The sequence below is a fragment of the Lepidochelys kempii genome, chromosome 5, assembly GCF_965140265.1.
Source record: "Lepidochelys kempii isolate rLepKem1 chromosome 5, rLepKem1.hap2, whole genome shotgun sequence".
In the NCBI taxonomy this organism is placed as follows: Eukaryota; Metazoa; Chordata; order Testudines; family Cheloniidae; genus Lepidochelys; species Lepidochelys kempii.
Window position 1 is genome coordinate 129,372,701 of NC_133260.1, and position 27,573 is coordinate 129,400,273.

Consider the following 27,573-nt stretch of genomic DNA (forward strand, 5'->3'; position numbering starts at 1 on the left):
CCCTGAGTTATTCGGCTCCTTTTTTTGTCATCTGTTCAAATGTTTAGCTAACATTTTAGTGTCATCCATAAAATTGAACTCTGGAAAACTGATGCCAAAGTAACTGTACTTCATAAAGAGTTATGGATATCAAACTTCTTTTTTAAATAAATTTATTGCACCTGCTATTTACTCCTTCCTTCAGTGACCAATCATAGGCTAGAGGTCACTAATTGCCGAGCCATAATTTGTGAAGTCAAAGGATGTTTCCACAGTACTAAAGTAAACAGCTGTAATGTGATGCATGGAATGGGAGATAGTGGTTTGGTCTGTCATAATTTTTGAGGGGAAATTCAGAAAATGTGTCATTTCCCAGTTGGATAAAAACTTGTTTAAACTTTCTACTCCCCTTGTTGAGTTGAACAACTCTTCTTCTCTTTCCCTGTTGTTGTATGGATATTGGTCTCAAAGGCCTGAAGAGTTACAGGTTTTATAAACTCGCTCTGTATAACATTAAACAGTGATAGATAGGTTTGGGGTTGGTTATTTTTAAATAAAGCCCTTGATTATTTGGGAAACACCTCTGAGCATTCATTTAATTTGAAAGTGTATTGGTTAAACACAAGAAAACAAGAAATTTAAAACAAGTATTTATTTTTAAACTGTGGTTGAGTAGTTATGCAAAAGAGACTTAGTTAGACCTTATCAAAGTCTCTCTCCTTTTGCTGTCAAACTATTAGTCTTTTATTTTCAGAACAGTCTTTCTTTGATGAAAAGGCAAAGGTTAATTTTACTCTGTCCTGATGTGAAGGGCACCTGCTTATCCTGTTCTTAACAAACAGGCAGACTAAAGGTGGAGGGAGAGACTGGATAGAAAAGATGGGTGAAATATGGCTTTGCTTGATATTTTTGGAACACTGGATCTCTGGTTAGTTACGAGTGGTTGCTTTGGCTGCCTATTCTACCTAGACACCTGCTGCTTTGACCCTGGTTAGTTACGATCTAGTCAGGGCTGTCATTTGGTTGGATCCTTTCTCCTTAGATAAGGCAGGCTTGGATGACTACGGTATAGTTGACTTCAGGATTCAATGAAACGCCAGGAGTGAGAGAGGGCAGGAAGAAAGAAACCGTGGGGCAGAAGGGAATACAGTACAGGATTTTGCATGTCTTTGTGGTGCTGGTAATTAGATTTCCCCGCTGGCGGGCTCAGGACTGGCTGTCATGATGATGCGATGACTTTCAGCACTCACAGGTGAAAACAAAGTTCCTTAAACAAGAGCGAAGCCAGCTGGCCTTCCCTTAGATGTCCCTTAAGTCCCTTAGATGAGTTGCGGTGCTGGCAGGTTGGAGATGGGATGCAAGGTGGGACAGGAGATAAGAGGGAGAGGTGAACTGAACTGATCTTTCCCCTACCTCGCACATGTCTCTTTTTAAGAAACCCCCAAAGAGGAAAAAGTGGGCAGCATAGTTCATCCCCCTCATTATTTTGTTCACTAATTAGGTCTAATATCAGGCACACCATTTTTTTACCTGTTATCTTCTGGTTCCACATCTTTTTTAACCAGCATAATTTCAACAGTCCTTGGATTATATCAGCATGGCCTTTTTGGTTTAGACTAATCCAGTTTCTTTGTCCGGTTCTCATTCACTTGTTACAACATTCAACTTTGTAAGCAATTTTGACCAATTTTTCAAGGTTATTGTAACATCTTGTGAACTTTCACATACTTTTTACATTTGAGTTCACAGGAGGGGCATGCTTTGTAGGCCCGAGAGTCACAACACTACTCACAGCCCTTGGCCAATACCCATTTTTAAGCGCTTGGCTTCATGCGTTCATGGCTCAATATACCTGTGGACCACAATTTTAGACCAGTTTTCAGAGTAGCAGCCGTGTTAGTCTGTATTCGCAAAAAGAAAAGGAGTACTTGTGGCGCCTTAGAGACTAACAAATTTTTTTGAGTATAAGCTTTTGTGAGCTACAGCTCCGATTAAGTGAGCTGTAGCTCACGAAAGCTTATGCTCAAATAAATTTGTTAGTCTCTAAGGTGCCACAAGTACTCCTTTTCTTTTTGCGAATTTTAGACCAGGGTCCCACTGTTCTAGTTTCTGTATAAACAGATACATTGTAAGCTCCTCAGCCAGTGACTAAAGTCACTTAGGTTTACTTCTCTCTCTTCCTCCCCACACTGGAATTAGGAGCCTGAATCCTCTTTTTTGATTGAAAGTGACATTTTAAAAAGTATTTTATAGTACAAAGTTTTTGATTTTCCTTTTTTATAATCTTGCTTATAACGAAGCTTCTTGGCTCTGATTTTTGTGAGACTTTTTTCTACCTAGTTGAAGGAAAACCATAACAGACAGAGCACCCCGGGCTAGTGTATAGACCTGCGTGGAGGGCACAGTGAACCTGCCTTGGTCACACAGCCAGAATGTCAGCAGATATCCGTGATTAAGTCTTGTTGCTGGAGATGTCTTTTACAAATACCTATATTGTTGCATTGCAATCATTGTCAAGAGAGACCAAGCTGTATCTAGATCAGAATCTGCATCTTCCAGAGCCATATTAACAGGTATTGACTTTTTTACTCTTGGTGACTTTGCCTTTAGTTCTCATTCTGTTCAAATGAGACACTGGTTAGGTTTTTCTGTTGTGTATATTAAACACACCCAATTAGACGTGTATGTGAGCTGGTTGTGCTTGATAGTATGAAGAAAATCTCTGACACACTTAAAGTTTTTCCTTGAACAAATCCCCAGAAAAAGCTTTCAGGTCATCCTAATATTGTCCAGTTCTGCTCTGCTGCATCAATAGGAAAAGAAGAATCTGATACTGGGCAGGGCGAGTTTCTTCTGCTCACCGAGCTTTGTAAAGGTAAAACCTATTTTTGTTCCTGAGTGGTGTGGCTTGTTTTAGGAACAGAGTAAATTCTTCCTAATGAATACGTAGATCTTGAACTGGAAAAGTGCAGTTTTACTACATGGAGAACAGCTAAACCTTATCTAGCAAGACAGCAATTTACCTGCTGTTAACTGACCTATTTTTCATATTTATGGGCCATTCTGAAAAGGAACAAGGTGATCAGTTTTTACTGTCCCCTTTATAATCTACAGTACTTCTCATAAATTCCCTCTAACTCTTCTCCTTTCAAGGTTAAACAAGCCAATGTTTGCAATCTCTAATTGTCTGTAAATCCCACCACACCTTTAACTACCATGGTTTAGACTAATTACTTGAAGCATTCAGACTTCCATTAGTTGCTTGTGTAGGAGCAGCACTTCCTGGCTAAGGGTGTTGTCCATTTTTTCTCAGCTGGAAGGGTGGTTTCTGACTCATGACCTGGCAGGAGTAGAGAGGATGGAAAAGAGTATACTGCATCTGTGATGAAGAGTGTCAGCTGGTATAGTGAAAGGCCCCTTTAAAATGATTCATGGCTAGTTTAGTCATTGATTCCTTGTTGTAAACCCTATGTTGTTCCCTGGTAGCTAATATTGGGCAATAAAATGTCCAGTGGGAATTGCTGGCATAGTCTGATGAAATGAAGGGGCAGTATTTATATCCAAATGGGATGGAAGCTCTGAATGCTTTAAAACTATGGATCATTTGAAGTAAGAGTATTTCCATCTGTCCAAAACTTAAAGCATTTGTATACTAACATGAATTGGTTCTATCTCCTGTAGGGCAACTGGTGGAATTCTTAAAGAAAGTTGAATCCAAAGGGCCTCTCTCGTGTGATACAGTTTTGAAGATATTTTATCAGACCTGCAGAGCAGTGCAACATATGCATAAACAGAAACCACCTATTATTCATAGAGATTTAAAGGTACAGTATAGAATTTAAGTGACTGCAACATTTGAACGAAATGTAAAAGCAGACTTCCAGGTTGGACTACAAAGTTGATGCTGTAGAACTAATGAAATTGAGACTCTTGAATATGCAGCATTTCAAATGATGGTATGAGTATATATATCCATCTCGTTGGGATTGCTGACTGGGAATGAAGGACACCACTACATGGCTTAGTGTTTAGACCGCATCTTTTACCTATATTTTTGGTGTTGGAAATACTTGTTGAATATCCTGTTAATTAAATTTTGGAGCTCAAACTGAAACCATGTAGTCTGTTTCCCACTCTTACTTTAATCTGAACAATAGTTCCTATTTGCTGGTAAGTATGCTCGTGACTGGAAGCCACACACATTTTGGTGGTAAGAATTTTTTAATAGCAGAAACACAAAGCTGTGAAAGGAAGAGGAGCATGTCGTCAGTGTGCTACTGAAATGCTACTTCTCTCTTGAATCTAGCAACCAGCTGCAGGGAGTGTGTCGTATTAGGATGGCTGGCATTTCAAAAGGCACTAAAATCTACCTTTTGTTGCAGTACTTTGTTTTGGAGCACATTGACTTTTGAACTAAAATTAATCAAGGGGGCCACTTATTTCCTGATTGGTTATTTTAAGACCTTTCATTCTTTGTCAGTCCTTTACAAATGGTATGGAAGGTCTTGAGTTCTGAAGTAAAACTGTGGCCAGTGCCATCCTGCTGGGAGGCACTATGCAGTTGCCAAGGGTTAGCATTTTGTAAAACTTGAAATTTTTCCTGAGACACTAGTTCAAGGGCAGCACCTTGAACGGTGTGGTTCCTGATAGACAATTTTACAAAGTTAAATAAATATTACATTATTGATTTCTTCTGTTACTATTCCAGTGCCTATTAAGAAAACCTGTCCCTGGCAGAAACTCAAAGTGATGGAGGGCAGGGGGAAGCAGAAAGCTGGTTTCATACTACAGTAGCTGCACAGGGAGAGGGCTTTTACAAGAAAATACAGGGCAAGATCTTGATCTTTGTGCTGCAACAGACAGTGGCCTCGCTAAAATGATCTAGGGAGGTGTATTTGCACTGCCGTTCCCAGAAAACTGAGTTTAGGTAGATGGAGGAGAAAACTTACGTCAAATGGTCTTTGTGCATCTTTTAAGCTAAAATGTTTTTGCTTTAATAACTATTTACAAATATAAATACCTTATCTTTGTTTGGCCCTAAAGTGAGTGATCTGGTATTGATTGTGTGGGAAAACGGGTGGTTGGGCTCAGTATCAAAGCTTTTGTAACTTTTCAAATTCTTAAAGATATTAGGATCTCTGAAATTCTCTGATATAATGCACCTTCAAATGGGTTGAGATTCATGCAGTGATCTCCACTGCAGACTTCCCGTTACTTCATTCCTTTGTTTGTTGGTGTGGCATGCTCTCCATCATTAGCCATTGTCAAAAGGATTCAGGGAAAAGCAAATGTTAATGTGATTTACATGCATGCAGCATTGTACAAACTGGTGCCACTTTTTAAAATGTTTAAATTCCACGTTAATTATAGGGCATTTTGAAAATAGTCCCGTGGCTCTCATACTTGAAACTGTCTGAATTAGTTTGTCCCCTTGAGTACTTGCCACGTGAAACAAAACCAGTCATTTTGTAGCATAGGGTAGGCATTTTCTTCATAATTAAATTTGGATTTTTAAAGTTCCCTGTGGGCTGGTTTTGGAAGAGACAGGTAGAGACCCCCTTAAAATATGAACACTCTACTGACATTCTTAGAAAGGTAGTGACCACTGTTTCTTAAAGTTGGGCCCAAGTAAGCATGCACATTCTACTCTGTGCCTTTGATATTAGTGTGTGCTGATTGTATTTGGTTGTTGCTGTGCCCACTATGCCAGACCTGGCGCATAAAGGAGCACACTAAAGAGTGGACTAACAGAATAGAAACCACTAAATGGAAGAGTCTGTTATCAGGGTGGGTCAAGGGAATGCAGCCTCAAGATACAATGTGCAAGATATTCCCTGCTCTGAGGCTATCACGATCTAAGGCTAATGGAGAAGATGAGATACAGTGGGAGGCCTATTGAAAACAGTTTAATTTTTTGAAGAAACATTTAATTTATAAAAAGAAAAGGAGTACTTGTGGCACCTTAGAGACTAACCAATTTATTTGAGCATGAGCTTTCGTGAGCCACAAGTACTCCTTTTCTTTTTGCGAATACAGACTAACACGGCTGTTACTCTGAAACCATTTAATTTATATTTTCACTTGCAGGCCTCACAATCAGCACAGAATCATCCCCCCCCCCGCCCCCCCCAGCTATTAACTGGTGCTCCTGATAAGGTTTTAAACTACTCATTAATCTTGCAGGGCAATTTGTGAAAGACTCCTTGCATGTCTTTTCAAATTTAAAGCATTGGAAAATGTCATGCAAAACTAACATATGGAGGGACATGGATTAAATAAACTACAAGGTCCTTTGAGTTGAATTTGTTAGAAATAAAGATGTACTATTCCACAAAATAGTTCATGTCATTCAGGGCAAGCTGTCCTAGTGGCTAGAGAAAGGGGGAGAGCTTGAATTCCTGGGATTACTACCTGTTTTGCCTACGGCTTGGACCTTAAGCCTGTCACTTACTCTTATAGAGTCTTAAGTGTCCCCTCGAACATGGGATACCAAGTATTGATTCATTTTATTTAATGAATATGTGTACACTTCCTGGGTATGATTTAAAAGTGTGCATGAGCTACAGCCTTCATAAATATGTGTAACTCTTTCAATTTGTTAACTTCCCTCCATCTGCAGGTGGAGAACATGCTGATTAGTAACCAAGGGACAATTAAGCTGTGTGACTTTGGCAGTGCTACAACTATAGCACATTATCCTGATTACAGTTGGTCTGCACAAAAGAGAGCAACAGTTGAAGAGGAGGTGAGAAGCTTGACATTGCAGTTAATTATAAGATATTAAATTCTTTCTATTAGTGCTGCTCTGTTCATCTTAACCCCCAAGTTTACTTCATTTATGACTGTTCTAAGACAATTGAAGCCCTTTCAATTGTGAAATGGATTACAAGGCCTTATTTTTCGAGTCAGCTGCTGCTACATCGTTCAAATGCTGTCTGCCATAACAACAAAACAGCTTGTGTTTTTAAACTATGTTCCTGAGCACCTATCCTATCAATGGCCATGGAGTGCCTACTACTCTCTGATGTGGAGAAATAAAATGTAAACCCAAATTGAAACTTGACACAGTTGGTAGTGTAGCTTTTAATGACCTTTTTAATAAAAAGGGAGAGGAGTGAGGAATTGACTGCTATTTTCTGTTAGTATGTGAATTTTCACCCTCTGCAGAAAAGTAAAAAGTCAGTTGTGCCCCAGTGACTCTGATCAAATCTAATCAGACATGGCTTCTAAAACTGAATTGGGTGGCATGCGATGGAGCAGTAGGTCTGTTTGACAGATCTTGGACTAGACAGTATTGCTCTACTCTTAGGACAGCTGTAACAATGTTGGCATGTTCCCCCTTGGTATCCCCCTTGTGGGGATACTGAAGAATACCACATTTAACTGCAAGTGCAGGGAGAAATTTTAATTAGCTAACATAGAACACCCTATAAAACAAATAAACTGCTTCCCCCATATAAGGGCCCTCATGTTCCAACTGGAAGATGTTTCAAAAGCCCTTCACCCTTGGCCGTAAAGAAAGGTTTCAAGGGGCCACAGCCAACCTCCCCATTCATAACTGCCACCCCGAAAGCTGAAAACCCAGCCTCTAATACACACCTCTCCCATTTCATGGCAGAATCTCTCAGAGGGCCCACACAGGGGCTTGTGCTGGTTTAACCTATGGTGTGATTTTAAATGGGTTTAGTTAAATTGGCACAAGATGCTGTGTGGAAGCCAAGATCTGTATGTGGCTTTAAGATTAAACTCGATAAGTTTATGGAGGAGATGGTACGATGGGATAACATGGTTTTGGTAATTAAATATTCATGGTAAATAGGCCCAATGGCCTGTGATGGGATATTAGATGGGGTGGGATCCGAGTTACCCAGGAAAGAATTTTCTGTAGTATCTGGCTGATGAATCTTGCCCATATGCTCAGGGCCATATGCTCAGGGTTTAGATGATCGCCATATTTGGGGTTGGGAAGGAATTTTCCTCCAGGGCAGATTGGAAGAGGCCCTGGAGGTTTTTCGCCTTCCTCTGTAGCATGGGGCACGGGTCACTTGCTGGAGGATTCTCTGCTCCTTGAAGTCTTCAAACTACGATTTGAGGACTTCAATAGCGCAGATATAGGTGCGAGGTTTTTTGCAGGAGTGGTGGGTGAAATTCTGTGGCCTGCATTGTGCAGGAGGTCAGACTAGATGATCATAATGGTCCCTTCTGACCTTAATATCTATGAATCTGTTCTATGAATCTGTTTTAAACCCCTTTCTTTCAAAATGCAACTTGTCCATAGATCTGGCTAAGTACTACTAATGCTGACAAATCTTAATGTAGCGCGTAAAGATGGATTTACTTTAAGTGATTTCTCAAACCCTTCTAAATCTGTGGAGAAGGTCAATAATGAGACTCAAACTAAATCCATGAACTTGTCAATGAGTGTGCAGACTCTCACAGCATCAACTTCTTTTTTTGGGAGGTCCTGAGTACTAGCCTGCTTGCTTCTGGTCCCCTTCTCCTTTTTGGAACCTGAACTCATGGAGAATTGTCTGCTGGCCCTCTGGGAAGGGAAGAGAAGATGGTGCCATGCAGTTGGCGAACTTCTCACATGGGACGGAGGAAAAAAGGCACAAAGTAGGGTCCTTCCTCCAGATGCATCCTAAGGGCATGATATAACTGTTCCTTGTTTCTCAGTGTCACTCTCCCCTGTTGAGAGCATGTAGTCTGGTTTTGCTTGCTGTGTGTGGCTTGAAGGGACTACTACAGCAGGTACTTTTTAAATTACAGTTAAAATGTCATTCCTATAGGCTTCACATAGAGATACTTCCCTCATAACTGTATTTTGATACTGAACCAAGGACTTGCACCTTGAGTAATGTGCCCCAAACTAGCTTTTGAAGTCAGAATGCCCTTTTTACTTTTTAGCAGAACATTTTTGGAACGCTGTTTCCTGAGACTGTACATAAAGCATTGCTCAGGTCTCTGCTTCATGAACTTTTACTTTTGTTTCTGCAGATTACAAGAAACACAACACCAATGTATAGGACTCCAGAAATGATAGACTTGTATTCAAACTTTCCAATCGGTGAAAAACAGGATATATGGGTAGGAACTTCTGTTTCTCTTTGTTTGTAATGATGCCTGTTAGATATCATAGTTAAATAGTTCCTGTATTTCATCATAGTTGTGATGTTTAAACTAATTGCACATTCGCTGCTAGATGCAGTCTGAATTGATTGCATTGTTTGATATTAAAACAAAACTTCAGCCATCTGTATCTGATACATTTCAGGCAAAATAAGCTTAATTGGTATGAATTTTAAATCTTAATTTGGGCTGAGCTGAGGCATAGACCTCGGGAACTTTGTCCCAGCTCCTTCAATGCCTTGAAGGAATGTTGCAACAACTTTGCTTTTTCTCTGGAGGTCAGGACAGGGCTCTCTTGGAGTCCATGATCACTATGTGATTAGACAGAGGTTGCCAAGACACACAACTCTGACTTTGCTCATTCGCAAATCCTAGTCTCAGAGTAGTGAAGAGTGTGAAATGCAGGAACAACCTAAACATTAGTAGTTCTAAACTCTTGTTTGTGTAGAAATCACATATGTTTCTGTTGCAACTAAGTAGGATGGCAAAAGGCAGTGGCAAATGCGTAACCTTCACTGAAAGGATTTTGGTTGCATTTGAAGAGAAGTATTTAAACTCCCAGTGCATCTTCGGGTAACAGTGTCAGTGATGAGTCCTTTTGCATTCTTTTTGGTGATGTTACACATTAGTATTTTTCAGAGTATTGGATATTTTTATGAATGCACATGCTTAACTTCTAAATATTGTACCAGTGTTGGTAAACAAGTCTGTATGACTTTTTAAACATGTATTTTAATATCAAAGCAGAATAGACACTTGAACATTAACATTTGTGATGCCTGTTCAGAGCTATTGGAATCTCAACTACTGTCTAAACCTTTTAAACAATACATTTTTAAAACTAATTTGAGCTTTTTGTGTTCTGCCTCTGTAGTTGTCAATCTTCATATTGAATTTTTGAGAGAAAACCCAGGGTAATATAGTTCTTAAACACCTTACCCATCTATCAAATTAAATCCATACAAGTTAGACCACAATTGCATCCACTTATCTAAAACAGGAAAGGTAGAGCTCCATTTATTCAAAGGACTTGGACGATTGAAATCTTTGGGTTAGGGTAACCCAGGTATTCACTGACGTGGCTGACTACTCCTATTTAACAGTATGTCAGCTATTGTCACATACCTCTCTGTTCTTTAAAAGGGACGTGTTCCAACTAGTGGGGCTTATATAGAGCCTGCCATTCTGCTAAGCTGCCTTGTCTCCTGTCCAGTGGTCTGGGGTCAGGGAAATCAGAGTTGCATATCCAGTACATCACAACTGCAAGGGGCATAAGTGCTTTTAGTTTGTGATTTGGGTGAATGGTTGTACTTTACTTTCCCCCAGAGAGTTCAGTATCCTCCACTGCTCTCTTCTAAGTGCTTGTCACCATACTGTCTAGATGAATTTGTAGTGCTGCTGCTCAGGCCATAAAAAAGTCTAAACTTCAGTGTGGATCAAAAATGTAACTCCTGTTAACCACAAAGTTTCCAAAAATGCTTTTGCAGATCAGGAATACATTTAGATATTACTTCTGTTACTTCTTTGAGCAGTTACCAGGTTCTCAAATGTGGTCAGCATTCTCCTGGTTTCTGATTTATTTTATTGATTTTTCTCTGGCTCCTTTTCCAAAGTCTAGGCACCTTCTAAAATTTAAAGCACACAATTTAAAAAAAAAAAATCTTCAGAACAGTCCTTATACTTTCCAAGTAAAAGCCTTTCTCAAACCAAACACCTTACCTCACCATGTCATAATACAAAGGCCCGTCTCCAGTCACATCCTTCTTTAGTGTCCAGCACCTTTATCTATTGACCCCAATTTCCCTAAATTCCTGTGAGGGGGAAAATGGGCTTTGGAGCATGTTTGGATGGTTAACAAATCTGTCTGAAAGAAGGAAGTGAATTGCAGAGCCAAGAGAACCCCATCGCTGCCAGTGTCCTGCCAGCAGCTCCTCCTGCTGTTCTGAGAGTCCTTTAGCTCAATTTTTTTGTCTGGTTTCAGCTGTGTCTGTATGGAATGGGAGAAAGGGGGTCTCCCAGCTAACCAGATCCCAAACCAGGTAGGGCTGCCTGTTTAAAACAAGCATGTTGAAATCCACCTAGAAACTTGCGGGAGCCAGTGCGGCTCTTGGAATCTTGGTGCTGTATGTGTCCGGCATGATGTGCTACTTACCAAATGGGTGGCGTTGTTGTGCAGAATCTTCAGTATCCCACACCGGCAAAGCACGACACTTTGGGAATTCTGTATGCTGCAATTGATCAGATTCCACCTGAGCTGACTTCTGCTCATGGTCAGGTCACGTTCTCTGCATTTCACAAGTCACCATGACTTAGATGACCTGTTGATGGAAGAAGCTGGAAGATACTGTTTTTAAAGATTTTTGTACCTAAAATAAAGGTTTTATTTTAAGTAATACCACATTTTAGTAGAAATAATGGTGTTTTCTACCAGTTTTAATGGGCATCTCTTGAACTGAAGTTCCTTTTTTTGCTTCTATCTTCAGGCTGAGCTAAAGGAAAAATATTTTTGTTCCCTCAAATAGCAGGTCCTCCTGGGACTTGGCCTCCAAAAAAACCAAATGCTATTGTTTATCAGAGTTCTTCCATTATCTCTAGTGCTCGAGATTATTTTTGTCAAGGCTGTTTTCTTTGCTCCTTATTTTATCCAATTTATTAATTTTGGCTGATGCAGTTTCACTTCTTTAATGTGGCTTTATATCACTTATTTTAGGGTAATTCCTCTGAATCTTTATTGAAACACATTTGGCTGGTGTCTGGTGGGTTTCTAGCACAAGATGTTGATAGCACTAGAACTTCCAAAAGCAGAACCTTTTGACTTTTTCCTGTATCACAGCTCTTTAAAGTTGAGCTAATCAGATTTCTTTCTCTGCACATCTGTTACTGAGTGCATTTGCTCTGTTAAAGGTTAACTCCTTCTTACCTTTAGTTGTTAATATGAGAACATTTCCTGACTCTTCAAAGGTGTTTGTGTACAAAAATAAACAGTTTAGAAGATTAAACTGTAGTAAGCCAAGGCTGGATAGTCTTCATCCAAGAATTTGGAAACAAAAACAAGCTCACTGAGCTGCAAACACAAAAGTGCAACTTCATAGTCACCCTCCAGACATCTAGTATTAATCTGTATTACAGTAGGGACTCCATGTCCAACAGATAACCCATTGGGCTGGGTACAAACACAGTGAGAGTCTCTGCTCCAGCGAGCATACAGTCTGAATAGTCAAGACAGACAGAACATAAGAGGGTGACAAGGAGGCATAGAGAAGTGAAGTCACTTGGCTCAAGTTATGGTATAACATTGTATCCATGTGTTCATAGAGAACTAAGGGTGATTCTGTGAATTACACTGGGTATTTCTTCAGTACCAGACAAAGTAACTAAGAAAGAACTACAAAGAATTGAGTAATGTAACATCTTATTAAGCATGTTCTTTGTGATGGTGAATTGTACCATTTTTAACTTGTAAGAATTCTTAGTTAAAACTGATTTATATAATGTAGATGGACAAGGGACTTTTATAAAGGAAGAGGCTATTAAGGGAACTTGGAAACCACAGGGTGGTGTGTTGCATCTTGGGTTTTAAAAACTGGTTAAGAGAGCAAGCAAGTGTAGGAATGAAAAGCTATTTTTTCATTGTGGAAAGATGGTTTATATCTTAAGATTTTAGGAGACCTTTAGTGAAACTGTTTGGTTAATATATTGGGCAAAATTTACTATGCACACAATTCAGAGACTAGTGAAAATCATGAAGGCACCCAGAACTTAACTAGTGTAACCCAAGTAGGTGTGCTAAGTAGATAGCCGCAAAGTGACCGATAGCTATCAAAGTAAATATCTGTAAGTTAAAGCACTTTGGAAGGAAAAACTTAAATAAACCATATACACTTATGGGTTCTGAATGATTGACACCTTAGAAAGTACATTGAGGTGTCGTTATGGACGGGTGAAGGAAGGCAGCCTGCTCAGTGCACAGCACCCATCAGAATAACTAACAAGATATTAGGCTACATTTTAAAGAGAATAAAGAACACCATTACCTAGGTGTTCTACAAATCAGTGATACACGTTGGCTTTGAATGTTGCAATTTGATCACCCCTTGAAAAGGAGGTAGCTGAAACTGGCCAAAGAATGGCAGCAAAAATAATCAGGAGAACGTGAAGTTTCCATATAGAGAATAAAATAACACTGGAACTTAATCTGGTAGAACAAAATGGGATATGATTAAGGTACTCATATAAAATAATGGCCAGTTGAGTGATACTTTTCACCCTTTCCAGAAAAAGATAACGCTAGAGTTTAAACAGAACTAAAATTATACAGAATATAAAGTGATAACTTGTGACTTGTTGGTATAAGATAGGATTGAGACGGAAGGAGATGAGTCACTATTTTGACCACTTTCTTCACATGGTCTTCTATTAGTGCAAGTAGCCACCATGGCTAGATCTATGAGATGATTGCTAGCAGGGTTAAGAAAAAATTTCCAGGGGGATTTTGCACAATTTTCCAGAAGCATTCTGAAAATCTTGCTGTTCTCTGAAGCATTTGTTACAGGGCACGCTTTTTTCTAAGACCTCTTGCTACACTAGATGGACCACTGGTTCAGTATAGGATCACCACTTCTATTCTTTTTTTTTTTTTTTTTTTGGTATCTAATGTTAATCGAAGTATCCAAATTTACCTGAAAACATTAAATGAAATGTTCTCCTTGACTCATCCCATTATTCTTGGATTCTTGCAACAGTAGAACTCAATCCTAACTTTAGGCACGTGCTGTTTCCCAGGGCAAATTGTGTGGTATCTATTTTCAGTTATGGAACTGAGTCCCCCACTAACTCATTGGCCTCAGTGTATCATTGTTTTATTGAGGTTTCAATTCTCTTCTGGAATTGTTTGTAAAAAAATTAAAGAATTAAATGGGCCTTTGCATGGGATGCTGTTTGAATAAAGTGATTTGCGCTTTGCAAACTACCCAGTTATGTACTTAGTAACAGAATGAATTTGAATTAGGAGTAGAAAGGACCAAATCCTTTAAGTAGGAGTGACTTACACAGAAACTATGAATGTAGGATTTGGCCCTTAAAAATAGAACATCTCTCTCTTTGGACCTCCTACTCTAAAAATCATTGTGCTACACTTTGCTACATATATAATAAAGGTGTTGATACCTATATGACTGTATATTATACTATAATATAAATCCTTCAATGTGGAGAGAATTTTAAAAAAAAAATCTGAGACTGAGGAAACTATTAAACCTTTAATCATAATGGCAAAACTACCACAGTCTTCATGCTGCTAGAAACTGTTAGTTTGTGTAGACTAGGCTTCTTGTTAATCTTTGATCCTAAAGCATGAAACTTCAAAGGTTTAGTTATTTTAGAAAGCGGGGGGGTGGGGGGTAATGCAGCTGAAGTACTGTTAATAGTGTTGGGTTCCATGACTAAGCCGTTTGCCTTTATAGCAAAGTTATTTTAGATTTGAGCTTGGTCAGAGTTGTTCCAATATCTAATCGGTGTCCTATCTAAAATTCAACTTTAAATGATTTTCGGTGCCTGAATTACTGACTTTTCTTTAATGTTTGCTTTTATTTCTGTGTAGGCATTGGGCTGTATCCTATATTTATTGTGCTTTAGGCAACATCCATTTGAAGATGGGGCTAAGCTTCGCATAGTCAATGGGAAATACTCTATTCCTCAGAATGACACTCGATATACTGTGTTCCATGATCTCATTCGTAAGTTTAAAATCTTGTTTGTTTATTCTGATGCTTTGTGGACCATACGTCTTTGATCGTTAAAAATATGCTAGGTACCGTGGGATTAATCAATCAGAATTTCCAGTTCCGTTGACGGTGGCGTTGTAAACCGTATGAGAGTGATTAGTTTTTTTAGCTATTTGACATCAATATGAAGAACTTTCAAACTTTTCTACATTCAGTTAAGAACTAGATTTTTGAGTGGAAACCTTCTGGTTTTTCACTGATTTTCAGTGCTTAATCATGCTTAGGATTTTGATAAATTGGCTGGAAATACTTTGCATTTTGGTTCTGATTCCCTAAATTTGTTTCAGAAACTGTTTTACTAAAGTTCAAAAGACAGTTGAACTAATACAGTTGGTTGTTAAAATTCTGATGAAATGGGGTGGGTTCTAAGTTGCCTTTAAACATTTTCTTCAAGTTTGATGCTCTTCTAGTATTTTCTTAGTGTCATCTTGATTCATCACTAAAATCGTTATTCTTAATACATAGATAGCTGTTAAAGGCAAATGATACTTGGGTACAAATTTACTGTTTCCCTGTTTTTTCTGCATGCTTTACTATTGATAATCATGCTGCACTTGAATCCACTGAATAAAGTACATATTTATGCAATCAAAAAAGGACTGTTGTAATGTCTAAATTATTTTTTTTTTTTAGGTTCCACTTTGAAGGTGAACCCAGAGGAGAGGTTGTCAGTCACTGAACTTGTGAATCAGCTGCAGGAGATTGCGGCTGCCAGGAATGTGAATCCTAAATCTCCTATCACAGAGGTACGGGAGTGCTATAAAGAGTATAATCCTTCTTTTCCCCACATTCAATCAATAGGAACTTTGAAACAGCTGTCAAAATAGTTGTAGTGAGATTTTCAATTGAGTTTAGGGGATTTATGTGCCTAATTTCAATAGAAATTCGATGGGATTTGGATGCATAACTAATGGTTTGAAAATCCCAGCCTCAAAGCTCTTTCTCATCCAAATATGTTAAAAGGAAACCAATGGTGGTTCTTCCTGCTTATTGTCAGACTCTTGGAAGCATCTTCCTCTCAACAGCATTCCTTCTGGAGGTAGATCTTCAGTGTCACATCAGATTTGATTGAAATTGACCTGAGACGTGGTGGTTGTGAGGGTGTGTGTGTGTGGGGGAGTTAAATATGTGACAGGGAATTTAGGCCTACACAGATACACAACAGCTTAGTTAAACTGATACAGTTAATGCAAATGCCTGTGTGGAATTTTACTTTGGTTTAAGGGTAGCTTATTTCAGTTTCTTAAACCTGTTCCTAATTGACTTGAGTGTCCTTTTGCACAGATTTAAGTAAATAGATTTAAAATCTTGCCTTCATTTGAACTGGTGCAACTCTGCAAGCAGACTAGCCTTTCGAACTGTTGTGATTTTTGCTGCTGTCTGTAAAAGAAACAAAACTTTAAACTTGTAGAACCGAAGTAAGAGTCCACACAGACAGTTGCATTAGTTTTACTGCACTGGTTTAACCAAGGGCAGGTGTCAAGATTCCTTCCCCACTCTGAACTCTACAGCACAGATGTGGGGACCTGTATGAAAGACCCCCCTAAGCTTATTCTTACCAGCTTAGGTTAAAAACTTCCCCAAGGTACAAACTTTGCCTTGTCCTTGAACCGTATGCTGCTGCCACCACCAAGCGTTTTAAACAAAGAACAGGGAAAGAGCCCACTTGGAGATGTCTTCCCCCAAAATATCCCCCCAAGCCCTATACTCCCTTTCCTAGGGAAGGCTTGATAAGAATCCTCACCAATTTGTACAGGTGAACACAGACCCAACCCCTTGGATCTTAAGAACAATGAAAAATCAATCAGGTTCTTAAAAGAAGAATTTTAATTAAAGAAAAGGTAAAAGAATCACCTCTGTAAAATCAGGATGGTAAATACCTTACAGGGTAATAGGATTCAAAACATAGAGAATCCCTCTAGGCAAAACCTTAAGTTACAAAAAGACACAAAAACAGGAATATACATTCCATCCAGCACAGCTTATTTTACCAGCCATTAAACAAAACGAAATCTAACACATTTCTAGCTAGATTACGTACTAACTTAACAGAAGTCATAAGGCTGCATTCCTGATCTGTTCCCGGCAAAAGCATCACACAGACAGACAGACCCTTTGTTTCCACTCCCCCCCCCCTCCAGATTTGAAAGTATTTTGTCCTTTCATCAGTCATTTTGGGTCAGGTGCCAGCTAGGTTACCGTAGCTTCTTAACCCTTTACAGGTGAAAGGGTTTTGCCTCTGGCCAGGAGGGATTTTATAGCACTGTATACAGAAAGGTGGTTACCCTTCCCTTTTATATTTATGACAGCAGGTCTACACTAGAAGTGCTACATTGGTACAGCTGCAGTGCATCTGATGAAGACGCTCTATGCCAATGGGAGAACTCTCCTGTTAGCATAATTACTCCACCTCTGTAAGAGGTGGAAGCTATGTTGGTGGGAGAGCATCTCCTGCTGACATAGCGCCAGTGTGGACAGTGCTTAGTTTCGCTGTAACTTGCCTGGCTCGGGGGGGTGTCTTTTTCACATCCCTGAGCGACGCAAGTTAGATCGATTTTAAGCAGTAGTGTAGACCTGCCACTGCTTGTTCTGTATGAATGGGATTCTGTAGTAGAGGCTGCTGTTGGTCTTTAACTCATGGTTGGCAAGCCCTCTTCTGTCTCCCAAGCTTTGGGGTTAGCTTTCCCAAGAAAACTCTTTTTACCAGCTACAGTTACATTCCTGTTTGCAAGTTTACACTTGGTAAGTTATGGGTTGGATCCAAAATAGTGTAATGTAGCAGCTGCATATGGGTTCAGATTTCTGTCCTTGGTAACAGTGTGTTTTATGCTTCCCCCTTCCTGCCAAGGAGAGTGTGTGCAGCCCAGTTTACCTGTTTGTGCTTCCTCTGGTGATTCCCCTTCTTCTCTGGGAAGTGCTTGTTATTGTCAACATTATCTTCAGTTTTTAAGCCTTCTCCCTTGGTGTCTTTGGCCATATTTGCATTCATGTGGTGGTCCTCTATTTCTGCCTAGGTGAATGGCTCATCCAAGCGTAATTTGGACGTTAGGCATGTGTCCCCAAACATTGCAATCTAAGTGCCTTATTTCCTGCAGTTCAAATTATCCTTCATGCCAACACTGAAGCTCACTAGTATAGTGGCTGTCTAGGGTACACTTCTGTCTGTGTTCCTTTTTGAGGTGCAGCGACCTAAATGAAACATGTAGTGTGGGATACAGAAGCCTGTCTTGCTAGATAACTCTTGCTGCTCTTTTGTCTCCTACTTGGTGGTCACACTTTTTTCATGAGGAGTGTTTCTTGCTTTAGGGAAAGTGGGAGAGAAGGAAGCACTGGAAGTGTTTGCACACTTGTAAAGACTTTTCTAGAAATGGAAGTAGGATTCTGCTCAAGTGACCCAATTCATGGCTGTCCTATTTGTTGCTTGTCCTTTGCTCTGGAGGAGTGACACTCAGACTGAGGCTCGGGAGTTGCAAGTGGCTCCTTATTGTATCTCCTGTGGCTCTTTGTCACATGCAATATTAAAACACTGAATGATTTAATTATTAACCAGTCTAAGTTATTAACCAATCAAGATGCCGTTTCTATGTTAACCAATTGTAGAATACTTGGTCAGTCGTTTTGCTGTGAGATGTATATAAAAATAGTAAATGAAACAATGAATTCACACTCCTGTGGCTCTTTTGGGGAATGTTGATCGTAATTTGGCTCCTGAACCACTGAAGTCTGAGTATCACTGCTCTGGAGTAAAGGTACCATATCACACTCTTCTAAAGCTGGGCCATCTTTCTTAGCCTTTCCTTTTTCATCTGTGTTGTAGAAGAAAGTTGAGTCCTTATGGGTAAGGTTAGCTCTGGTTAGAAAAATTAGGGATAGGTTTGTAAGGCAGCCACCTTATTGCTAACATGTTGAGTTTATGGTATCAGTATTTCAGCAGTTCAGCTGGGAGATTTTTCCTACCAAGATCCTGATACTCCTCCCATTCAAGCTCGAGTTTTACTTCTGACTTTGAGCAGTAATAACATACCTGAGCAGCCAGTAAAGTGATGCATGCACCCAGAAAAACCTGGGCTGAGAGCCAAACTAAAGAATATTGCCTTGGCTTCTCATGGTGCCTAATGCACTGAAACAAAACTAGTGAAACTTTTTTGTCTTTCAGTAGTTTAAACAGCCATTCAGGGCTAAACAGTGAGGACCGGGCCACTTAAGTTTTGTAACTGTCCTTTGCCAATGCGGTGTTTATATATAAACTTAAAAAAAATTTCTCCTGATGAATATGACTCTCTGCAGCTCCTGGAACAAAATGGAGGCTATGGAAACAATACTGTGCCTAGAATGTCTACAAGTTCGGTGCCACAGGGCTCCAAGCCTGCAGGACAGCTCAACAATATGTACAATGCAGGTATGTACAGTGATACGCATCTCTGCACACACAGTGTGAATACAAACTAGTTAAGTTTATGGTATATGAAAACTTCTGGGTGGGCTTGAAATTTTAAATGAACTTATTTAGCAGAAATGTTAATTTCTGCTGAGTTATACTGCTATCTTGCTTTATGAAAACCACTTAGGTTAAGAGGAACAGCCGTGTTAGTCTGTATTCGCAAAAAGAAAAGGAGTACTTGTGGCACCTTAGAGACTAACCAATTTATTTGAGCATGAGCTTTCGTGAGCTACAGCTCACTTCATCAGATGTTTACCGTGGAAACTGCAGCAGACTTTATATACACACAGAAATCATGAAACAATACCTCCTCCCACCCCACTGTCCTGCTGGTAATAGCTTATCTAAAGTGATCAACAGGTGGGCCATTTCCAGCACAAATCCAGGTTTTCTCACCCTCCACCCCCCCCACACAAATTCACTCTCCTGCTGGTGCTAGCCCATCCAAAGTGACAACTCTTTACATAATCAAGTCGGGCTATTTCCTGCATAGATCAAGGTTTTCTCACATCCCCCCCACCCCCATACACACACAAACTCACTCTCCTGCTGGTAATAGCTCATCTAAACTGACCATTCTCCAGGTTTAAATCCAAGTTAAACCAGAACATCTGGGGGGGGGGGGGGGTAGGAAAAAACAAGAGGAAACAGGCTACCTTGCATAATGACTTAGCCACTCCCAGTCTCTATTTAAGCCTAAATTAATAGTATCCAATTTGCAAATGAATTCCAATTCAGCAGTTTCTCGCTGGAGTCTGGATTTGAAGTTTTTTTGTTTTAAGATAGCGACCTTCATGTCTGTGATTGCGTGACCAGAGAGATTGAAGTGTTCTCCGACTGGTTTATGAATGTTATAATTCTTGACATCTGATTTGTGTCCATTTATTCTTTTACGTAGAGACTGTCCAGTTTGACCAATGTACATGGCAGAGGGGCATTGCTGGCACATGATGGCATATATCACATTGGTGGATGTGCAGGTGAACGAGCCTCTGATAGTGTGGCTGATGTTATTAGGCCCTGTGATGGTGTCCCCTGAATAGATATGTGGGCACAATTGGCAACGGGCTTTGTTGCAAGGATAAGTTCCTGGGTTAGTGGTTCTGTTGTGTGGTATGTGGTTGTTGGTGAGTATTTGCTTCAGGTTGCGGGGCTGTCTGTAGGCAAGGACTGGCCTGTCTCCCAAGACTTGTGAGAGTGTTGGGTCATCCTTTAGGATGAGTTCCCAGAAGTTACCTACTACAGGACAGGCCTAACAAAGAAAATAACAGAACGCCACTAGCCGTCACCTTCAGCCCCCAACTAAAACCCCTCCAACGCATTATTAAGGATCTACAACCTATCCTAAAGGATGACCCAACACTCTCACAAGTCTTGGGAGACAGGCCAGTCCTTGCCTACAGACAGCCCCGCAACCTGAAGCAAATACTCACCAACAACCACATACCACACAACAGAACCACTAACCCAGGAACTTATCCTTGCAACAAAGTCCGTTGCCAATTGTGCCCACATATCTATTCAGGGGACACCATCACAGGGCCTAATAACATCAGCCACACTATCAGAGGCTCGTTCACCTGCACATCCACCAATGTGATCTATGCCATCATGTGCCAGCAATGCCCCTCTGCCATGTACATTGGTCAAACTGGACAGTCTCTACGTAAAAGAATAAATGGACACAAATCAGATGTCAAGAATTATAACATTCATAAACCAGTCGGAGAACACTTCAATCTCTCTGGTCACGCAATCACAGACATGAAGGTCGCTATCTTAAAACAAAAAAACTTCAAATCCAGACTCCAGCGAGAAACTGCTGAATTGGAATTCATTTGCAAATTGGATACTATTAATTTAGGCTTAAATAGAGACTGGGAGTGGCTAAGTCATTATGCAAGGTAGCCTGTTTCCTCTTGTTTTTTCCTACCCCCCCCCCCAGATGTTCTGGTTTAACTTGGATTTAAACCTGGAGAATGGTCAGTTTAGATGAGCTATTACCAGCAGGAGAGTGAGTTTGTGTGTGTATGGGGGTGGGGGGGATGTGAGAAAACCTTGATCTATGCAGGAAATAGCCCGACTTGATTATGTAAAGAGTTGTCACTTTGGATGGGCTAGCACCAGCAGGAGAGTGAATTTGTGTGGGGGGGTGGAGGGTGAGAAAACCTGGATTTGTGCTGGAAATGGCCCACCTGTTGATCACTTTAGATAAGCTATTACCAGCAGGACAGTGGGGTGGGAGGAGGTATTGTTTCATGATTTCTGTGTGTATATAAAGTCTGCTGCAGTTTCCACGGTAAACATCTGATGAAGTGAGCTGTAGCTCACGAAAGCTCATGCTCAAATAAATTGGTTAGTCTCTAAGGTGCCACAAGTACTCCTTTTCTTTTCACTTAGGTTAAGTAAATGATTATTGTTAAGCAAGCTTATATAGTTCTTGTGAAGGACTTCACATTTGTAGATTGATTCCACCTTCTTCAGAATAGACTTCATGTTTATACATTCAAATGTAAAAATTTACTCCCTACATTCTTCTCACAAGAAGAGAGAAAAGACTCAGCTTGCTTAAGTGCAACAGATGATACCAAATGGCATTGTTAACCTGTGGAATAAAACAATTAGATGAAACACCTAGATGAAAATGACTTATCTGCACAATGAATATCAGTTCATAAAAATAATAGCAGCTAAGGAAAAGGCAGCACTTAGAAGATTCATATAAAAATTGGAACATGCTATATGAACATAAAAATAGATTGGTTAAGGATCAGAAATGTCATTTTTTCCAAAAAAACTCAAATAGAAACCTCCACTTTAGAAATATATTATGCTAAAAACAGATAATAGCCTACTTTGGTTGAACTTCAGTTCTTCCAACTAATCTGTTAATTGGTCTTAGTCAAAGCATCCTTTTTTTGTGTCTAATATGTATAATCTTGCTAACTGAAATAACAGTTTCTGTCCTGTGTCATTTAATGGCTAAATATTAAACTGTTAACTTCATAAACATAAATGCTTCAAGGAACTGAATATTTCACCTAAAATGAAAGACTGGAAACATAAATAATTTTACTGCATGCAATTTTTTCTCTTCCTTGATTTAAGTTATTTTATTCATACCTTCTGTGCAGCTCATGAGGGAAAAGTATAAATTAAAATAATTTACCTGAAGGGGGAACTTTAAAATGTGGTAAATTTATACTACCAATAAAGGACTTTAGTAATACTATCCACACTTTATTCTCTGTGGGATGAATCTTCCTTCATAACAGGATTGTGTTTTCAAATGCTTTTCTGGCCATCTGGTTCACACAGGGTGAAAGAAGACTATGTATTACACAATAATATTAACAGGCTGTTGTCCAGCGGATGATGATAAAAGGAAATGTTAGTATTCCTGGTAACAAATGTAACTTTCCAAGATAAAACCAGAAATGGCTGTAAAATGTACTACATACGGTCAAGTAAGCTTGTCAGTGGCATACTGCATATCAGGATGATGGCACTAAATAGAAAGACAGCATGCCACAATTTAAACCAGGGGTCTCAAACTCAATTTACCTTAGGGCCAGTGCCAGTCCTCAAATCCTCCCAGCAGGCCAATAATGTCACTGAAGATGGCGTTCAGAAAAGAAAATGTTTATATTGTATCTTTTATTTCGAATTTCTGAGAAGTAATAAAACTGTCATACAACTTCATACAATTTTTTGCCTTCCAGAGAGTTTTTAGTGTTTGCCAGACACCTGGCAATGCTTCAGTTCTGTCAGTTTGTTGTTTGTCCTCAGTGACTGAGCAGTTGAAACCTTCAGGAATGCAGCGAGGTGTCCATCAGATAGTTGTATTCAGTATTTTGACTTACTTTTTTCCCCCACAAGGAATATAAACGACACTGCCTCCATGGCTGACTCTGCCTGGCAACTAATGATGCTGCCTCCATGGCTGACTGTGCCTGGCAACTAATGATGGTATCTCTGTCCCTCTCCCCTAGCCAATAGGAGCTGTGGGGGCCAATGCCTGCCGCAGACATTGCTGGCAGTGTGGCTCTTTCCTCTGTGGGCCGCAGTGGGGAGGTTCTTAGGTCATAGATGGCCCGCAGGCCAGGACTTTGAGACCCCCTGATTTAAACAGTGATATGTCAGAAATGCATACAGCCAGACACTTGGTGGTCTGTCTTTCCTTCATAAAGAGATGTAAAATGGTTTGTTACATGTTTTGTAAATATAATATCTGTAAACTATTCTGGTTTACCACCATAGTATGTTGGGACCATAGAAAAATATTGTTGTGAGGTTTCAAAAAGAAAAGGAGTACTTGTGGCACCTTAGAGACTAACCAATTTATTTGAGCATAAGCTTTCTTGAGCTACAGCTTTGGTTAGTCTCTAAGGTGCTGCAAGTACTCCTTTTCTTTTTGCGAATACAGACTAACACGGCTGTTACTCTGAAACCTGTCGTTGTGTAGTTTGTTCTTCAGAAGTTGAAAGCTTCATTCTGGGACTGAGTGTAACAGGAAGGCTGATCCTATTTTAGTACATCTTAAGTTGTTGGTAGTTCAGTTTGATTTTGCATTGGGAAGAGAAATTGGAGCACAATTCCGTTACATTCCTTGTTTTTTTTTTAAATTGTAACTTTAATTTGCTTTTTAATTCTAGGCCTGACAGTTGCAGAACTTGACCAGTCTTATGTAGGGTTCTTTGATATTCTCAAAGGTGGAACAGAGCGATTTTTCACAAACATCAAGGATACTTCTTCTAAAGTGATCCAGTCTGTGGCCAAGTAAGTAGAAAGAACATCTGTGTTGATAATTTCTAAAAGGGAAGGTCAGAAGTGTCTCATTGAAACTACAAAAGGCATCCTGTTGGTGCTGATAGGAGACCAAATATGCCAGTACTCAGTATTCCATTTAAAATTTCGTCACTGTGAACTAATGTAAAAATCACTATGGTAACTGTATCATAGGAGCTAGAACTGGAAAAGAGCATTTTAAATGTAATGAATCTTTAAGTCACTGGGGAATGGTTTTCTGCAATGTATAGCAGAATTCCCCCAAGTAGGGCACCTGGACAGACAGCCTCCTTGCTTTGCCCATTACTGATGATCAGAGCTCACATACTCTAGCACTTTCTGTGCAGCCAGCCAGCCTGCCTCAGCATAGGAAGAGCCTCCAGAACTCTGCTCTCCCTTCCCTTTCTTTTTTTCTCTCTCTCGCTTTCACACATGTTAAGAGAATCTGAGAGAGGGAGGAATGTGGGGTGGGGACTCAGAGTGTGAGGGAGAGTCACAGGGCTGTGAGGGAGTTGTGGGGCAGAGTTGTGTCTAAAAATGTAGACAAAGTCAAGTGGAGGAGGAAGGAGAAGTAATGAGTGAACAAAACAAGAGGGAGAGGGAATAAAAGTGTGAGAAATGTGTAGATTATTAATTGCAGTCACTAGTACCTTACAAAGAAAAAGAAGCTAGAGGAAATATTGATACAGTCTTGTCTACCTGGTGTAGTCTTAAGTGTTTTAAGAATTCCATCACTCCTGAAAATGACTCAAGTGTCTGGAGCTTGTGGGTAGGGAAAATTAAGGCTAGATATGCTGAAAAGTTACCCTTTTCACTCAGTTTCCCTGTATTTCTGGGTAAACAAAACTGTCTCCCTCTTCAGTGTATGCACTCTTCAGATACTTAAACACAGTGTACTCCCTCTTGGTTCGGCCAGGCTATACTTTTTTTTTTTTTTTTTTTTGGCGCTATTTTCTATCTCATTTCTTTCAAACCCATTCCCATTTTGCTGATTTTTTTCAGAATTTCTTTCAGTGTCTCTTATCTTTGTGGTACAGGGATGATCAGAACTCAAGTACGTTTTATTGAACATTAGATGTGGTGTCACAAAGGTGTGAAAATGGACTTTCTTTCCATGATTTAGATGCCTCTGTGTGGGCCAATGTTCCAATAATTCTTTCTGCTGTATTCATTACAAGATCACATGTAATTTATTTGTTGGTACTTTCTCAGATACTCAGCATTAGTGCTTTACAAGAGAGTCTCCTTCCTGTCAAACAGCACTCTGGGCTTATTTACCCTCTAATGTTATTAGCCAGGTTGAATCTCATTGTTTACTTGCTGAATTTCCACTTTATCTGGGTCCCTTTTTGTACTTTTGGTGTTGGCAACGCCTCCTTTTTTTCAATACTTGCTGAACTTGAAGGGTTGGCTGCAATGCAGAAAATACCCTTTTACTGTTTCTTTGGTGTACAGATGTTCAATTTTCTTTTTAAAAAAGTGATACCATATTAGAAATCAGGTCCTCCTTTCCTTCTGTTGGAGGATCTGGATAGTGAGGTCACATACAGCTGTAATCTGAGTTCTGGCTCCAGCTGATAAAGCCTCCTTTAAACTGTTGTATTTTTTTTTAAGTTTCTGAACCAGCAATAAACAGTATCCATCAATAAATGGGAGTCCCTGCACAATTGTTTATTAAACAAATAAAATACTTACTCAGTCACTCTCCAGGAAACAACTCAGAAGCAGGGGAAAAAAAGAGCATTTCAGCCCGTAGCAGTACAGAGCCTCACAATTTCCCCTATCCCTAAAGGTCAGGGAGGGAGGACAAGCTTTGTGGTGGGCCCTAAAGGTCACCAGGGTCAGGCAATTTCAGAAAAAGGGGAGAAGAGAGTGCTGGAGCAGCCTTGTGTGACATCACTAGTAGGATTCTCTAGTGTTGCTAATGTCCTCCATGAATGCTGAGTGCAACAGCAGTATTTCGATCTTCCAAGTGTGCTGAGTGCTTCAGACAAGAGAGGTGACACAGGACTGAGAGGAAGGATGGCTGTGTTATGGCACTGGACCAGTAGATGCAGGAGATACAGGTTCAAGTTCTGGCTCTGCCACAGACTTCATGTTTGACCCTGGGCAAGTCATATAGGAGAAGATTTTTTCAGAAAGCAGTGCATAATTGTAGGCTTCTAAATCCATATTTAACCTTATCACTCACTTTTCAAAATTTTGGTCTGAAGTTTGTGCCTCAGTTCCCTATCTGTAAATGGGGATATTTTCCTGCCTCCGTGTGTTGCAAAGTACGTGAGGCAGTGAGCTAGTACAGTGAAGAAGATATAAGCAACAGTACTTGTTATTAAAAAGTTTAATGTTCTGTGTACATCGCGGAGCAGTAAAATGCCCAGGCCATGTTGAGATTTTGCTTTGTAGTTCACCTTTCAAAGGACACTGTTAGGTGGCTTTGCCCCAGAATAATTTGCGTATGACTTTGAAAATTAAATTTAAAATTCAGTATTAATAGATGTGTTCTATCCAAATCTGCCCCAGACTCCCAGACTGCTGTGCTGGGCATCACAACATGGGGAATAGATGGCCAGCCCTCTGTGGAGAAAGAGGTGGTTAAGGACTATTTAGAAGCACTGGACGTGCACAAGTCCATGGGGCCGGATGAGTTGCATCCGAGAGTGCTAAAGGAACTGGCAGCTGTGATTGCAGAGCCATTGGCCATTATCTTTGAAAACTCGTGGCAAATGGGGGAAGTCCCGGATGACTGGAAAAAGGCTAATGTAGTGCCAATCTTTAAAAAAGGGAAGAAGGAGGATTCTGGGAACTACAGGCTAGTCAGCCTCACTTCAGTCCCCGGAAAAATCATGGAGCAGGTCCTCAAAGAATCAATCCTGAAGCACTTACATGAGAGGAAAGTGATCAGGAACAGTCAGCATGGATTCACCAAGGGAAGGTCATGCCTGACTAATCTAATCGCCTTCTATGATGAGATTACTGGTTCTGTGGATGAAGGGAAAGCAGTGGATGTATTGTATCTTGACTTTAGCAAAGCTTTTGATATGGTCTCCCACAGTATTCTTGTCAGCAAGTTAAGGAAGTATGGGCTGGATGAATGCACCATAAGGTGGGTAGAAAGTTGGCTAGATTGTCGGGCTCAACAGGTAGTGATCAATGGCTTCATGTCTAGTTGGCAGCCGGTGTCAAGTGGAGTGCCCCAGGGGTCGATCCTGGGGCCGGTTTTGTTCAATATCTTCATAAATGATCTGGAGGATGGTGTGGATTGCACTCTCAGCAAATTTGCGGATGATACTAAACTGGGAGGAGTGGTAGATACGCTGGAGGGCAGGGATAGGATACAGAGGGACCTAGACAAATTGGAGGATTGGGCCAAAAGAAATCTGATGAGGTTCAATAAGGATAAGTGCAGGGTCCTGCACTTAGGACGGAAGAACCCAATGCACAGCTATAGACTAG

The 27,573-nt window shown here is 40.1% G+C and overlaps 1 protein-coding gene across 4 annotated transcripts in view; it reads left to right on the top strand.

Moving 5' to 3' along the window:
- GAK (cyclin G associated kinase) overlaps positions 1 to 27,573 on the top strand; it is a 149,838-nt gene that overhangs the window by 38,889 nt on the left and 83,376 nt on the right. For all 4 annotated transcript variants that reach the window (XM_073345848.1, XM_073345849.1, XM_073345850.1 and 1 more), the window contains exons 4-11: positions 2,740 to 2,854; positions 3,661 to 3,803; positions 6,599 to 6,724; positions 8,977 to 9,066; positions 14,708 to 14,843; positions 15,525 to 15,637; positions 19,179 to 19,290; positions 23,988 to 24,111. In XM_073345848.1, coding sequence (XP_073201949.1) covers positions 2,740 to 2,854; positions 3,661 to 3,803; positions 6,599 to 6,724; positions 8,977 to 9,066; positions 14,708 to 14,843; positions 15,525 to 15,637; positions 19,179 to 19,290; positions 23,988 to 24,111 — 959 coding nt within the window. The remainder of the gene's footprint in view (positions 1 to 2,739; positions 2,855 to 3,660; positions 3,804 to 6,598; positions 6,725 to 8,976; positions 9,067 to 14,707; positions 14,844 to 15,524; positions 15,638 to 19,178; positions 19,291 to 23,987; positions 24,112 to 27,573) is intronic.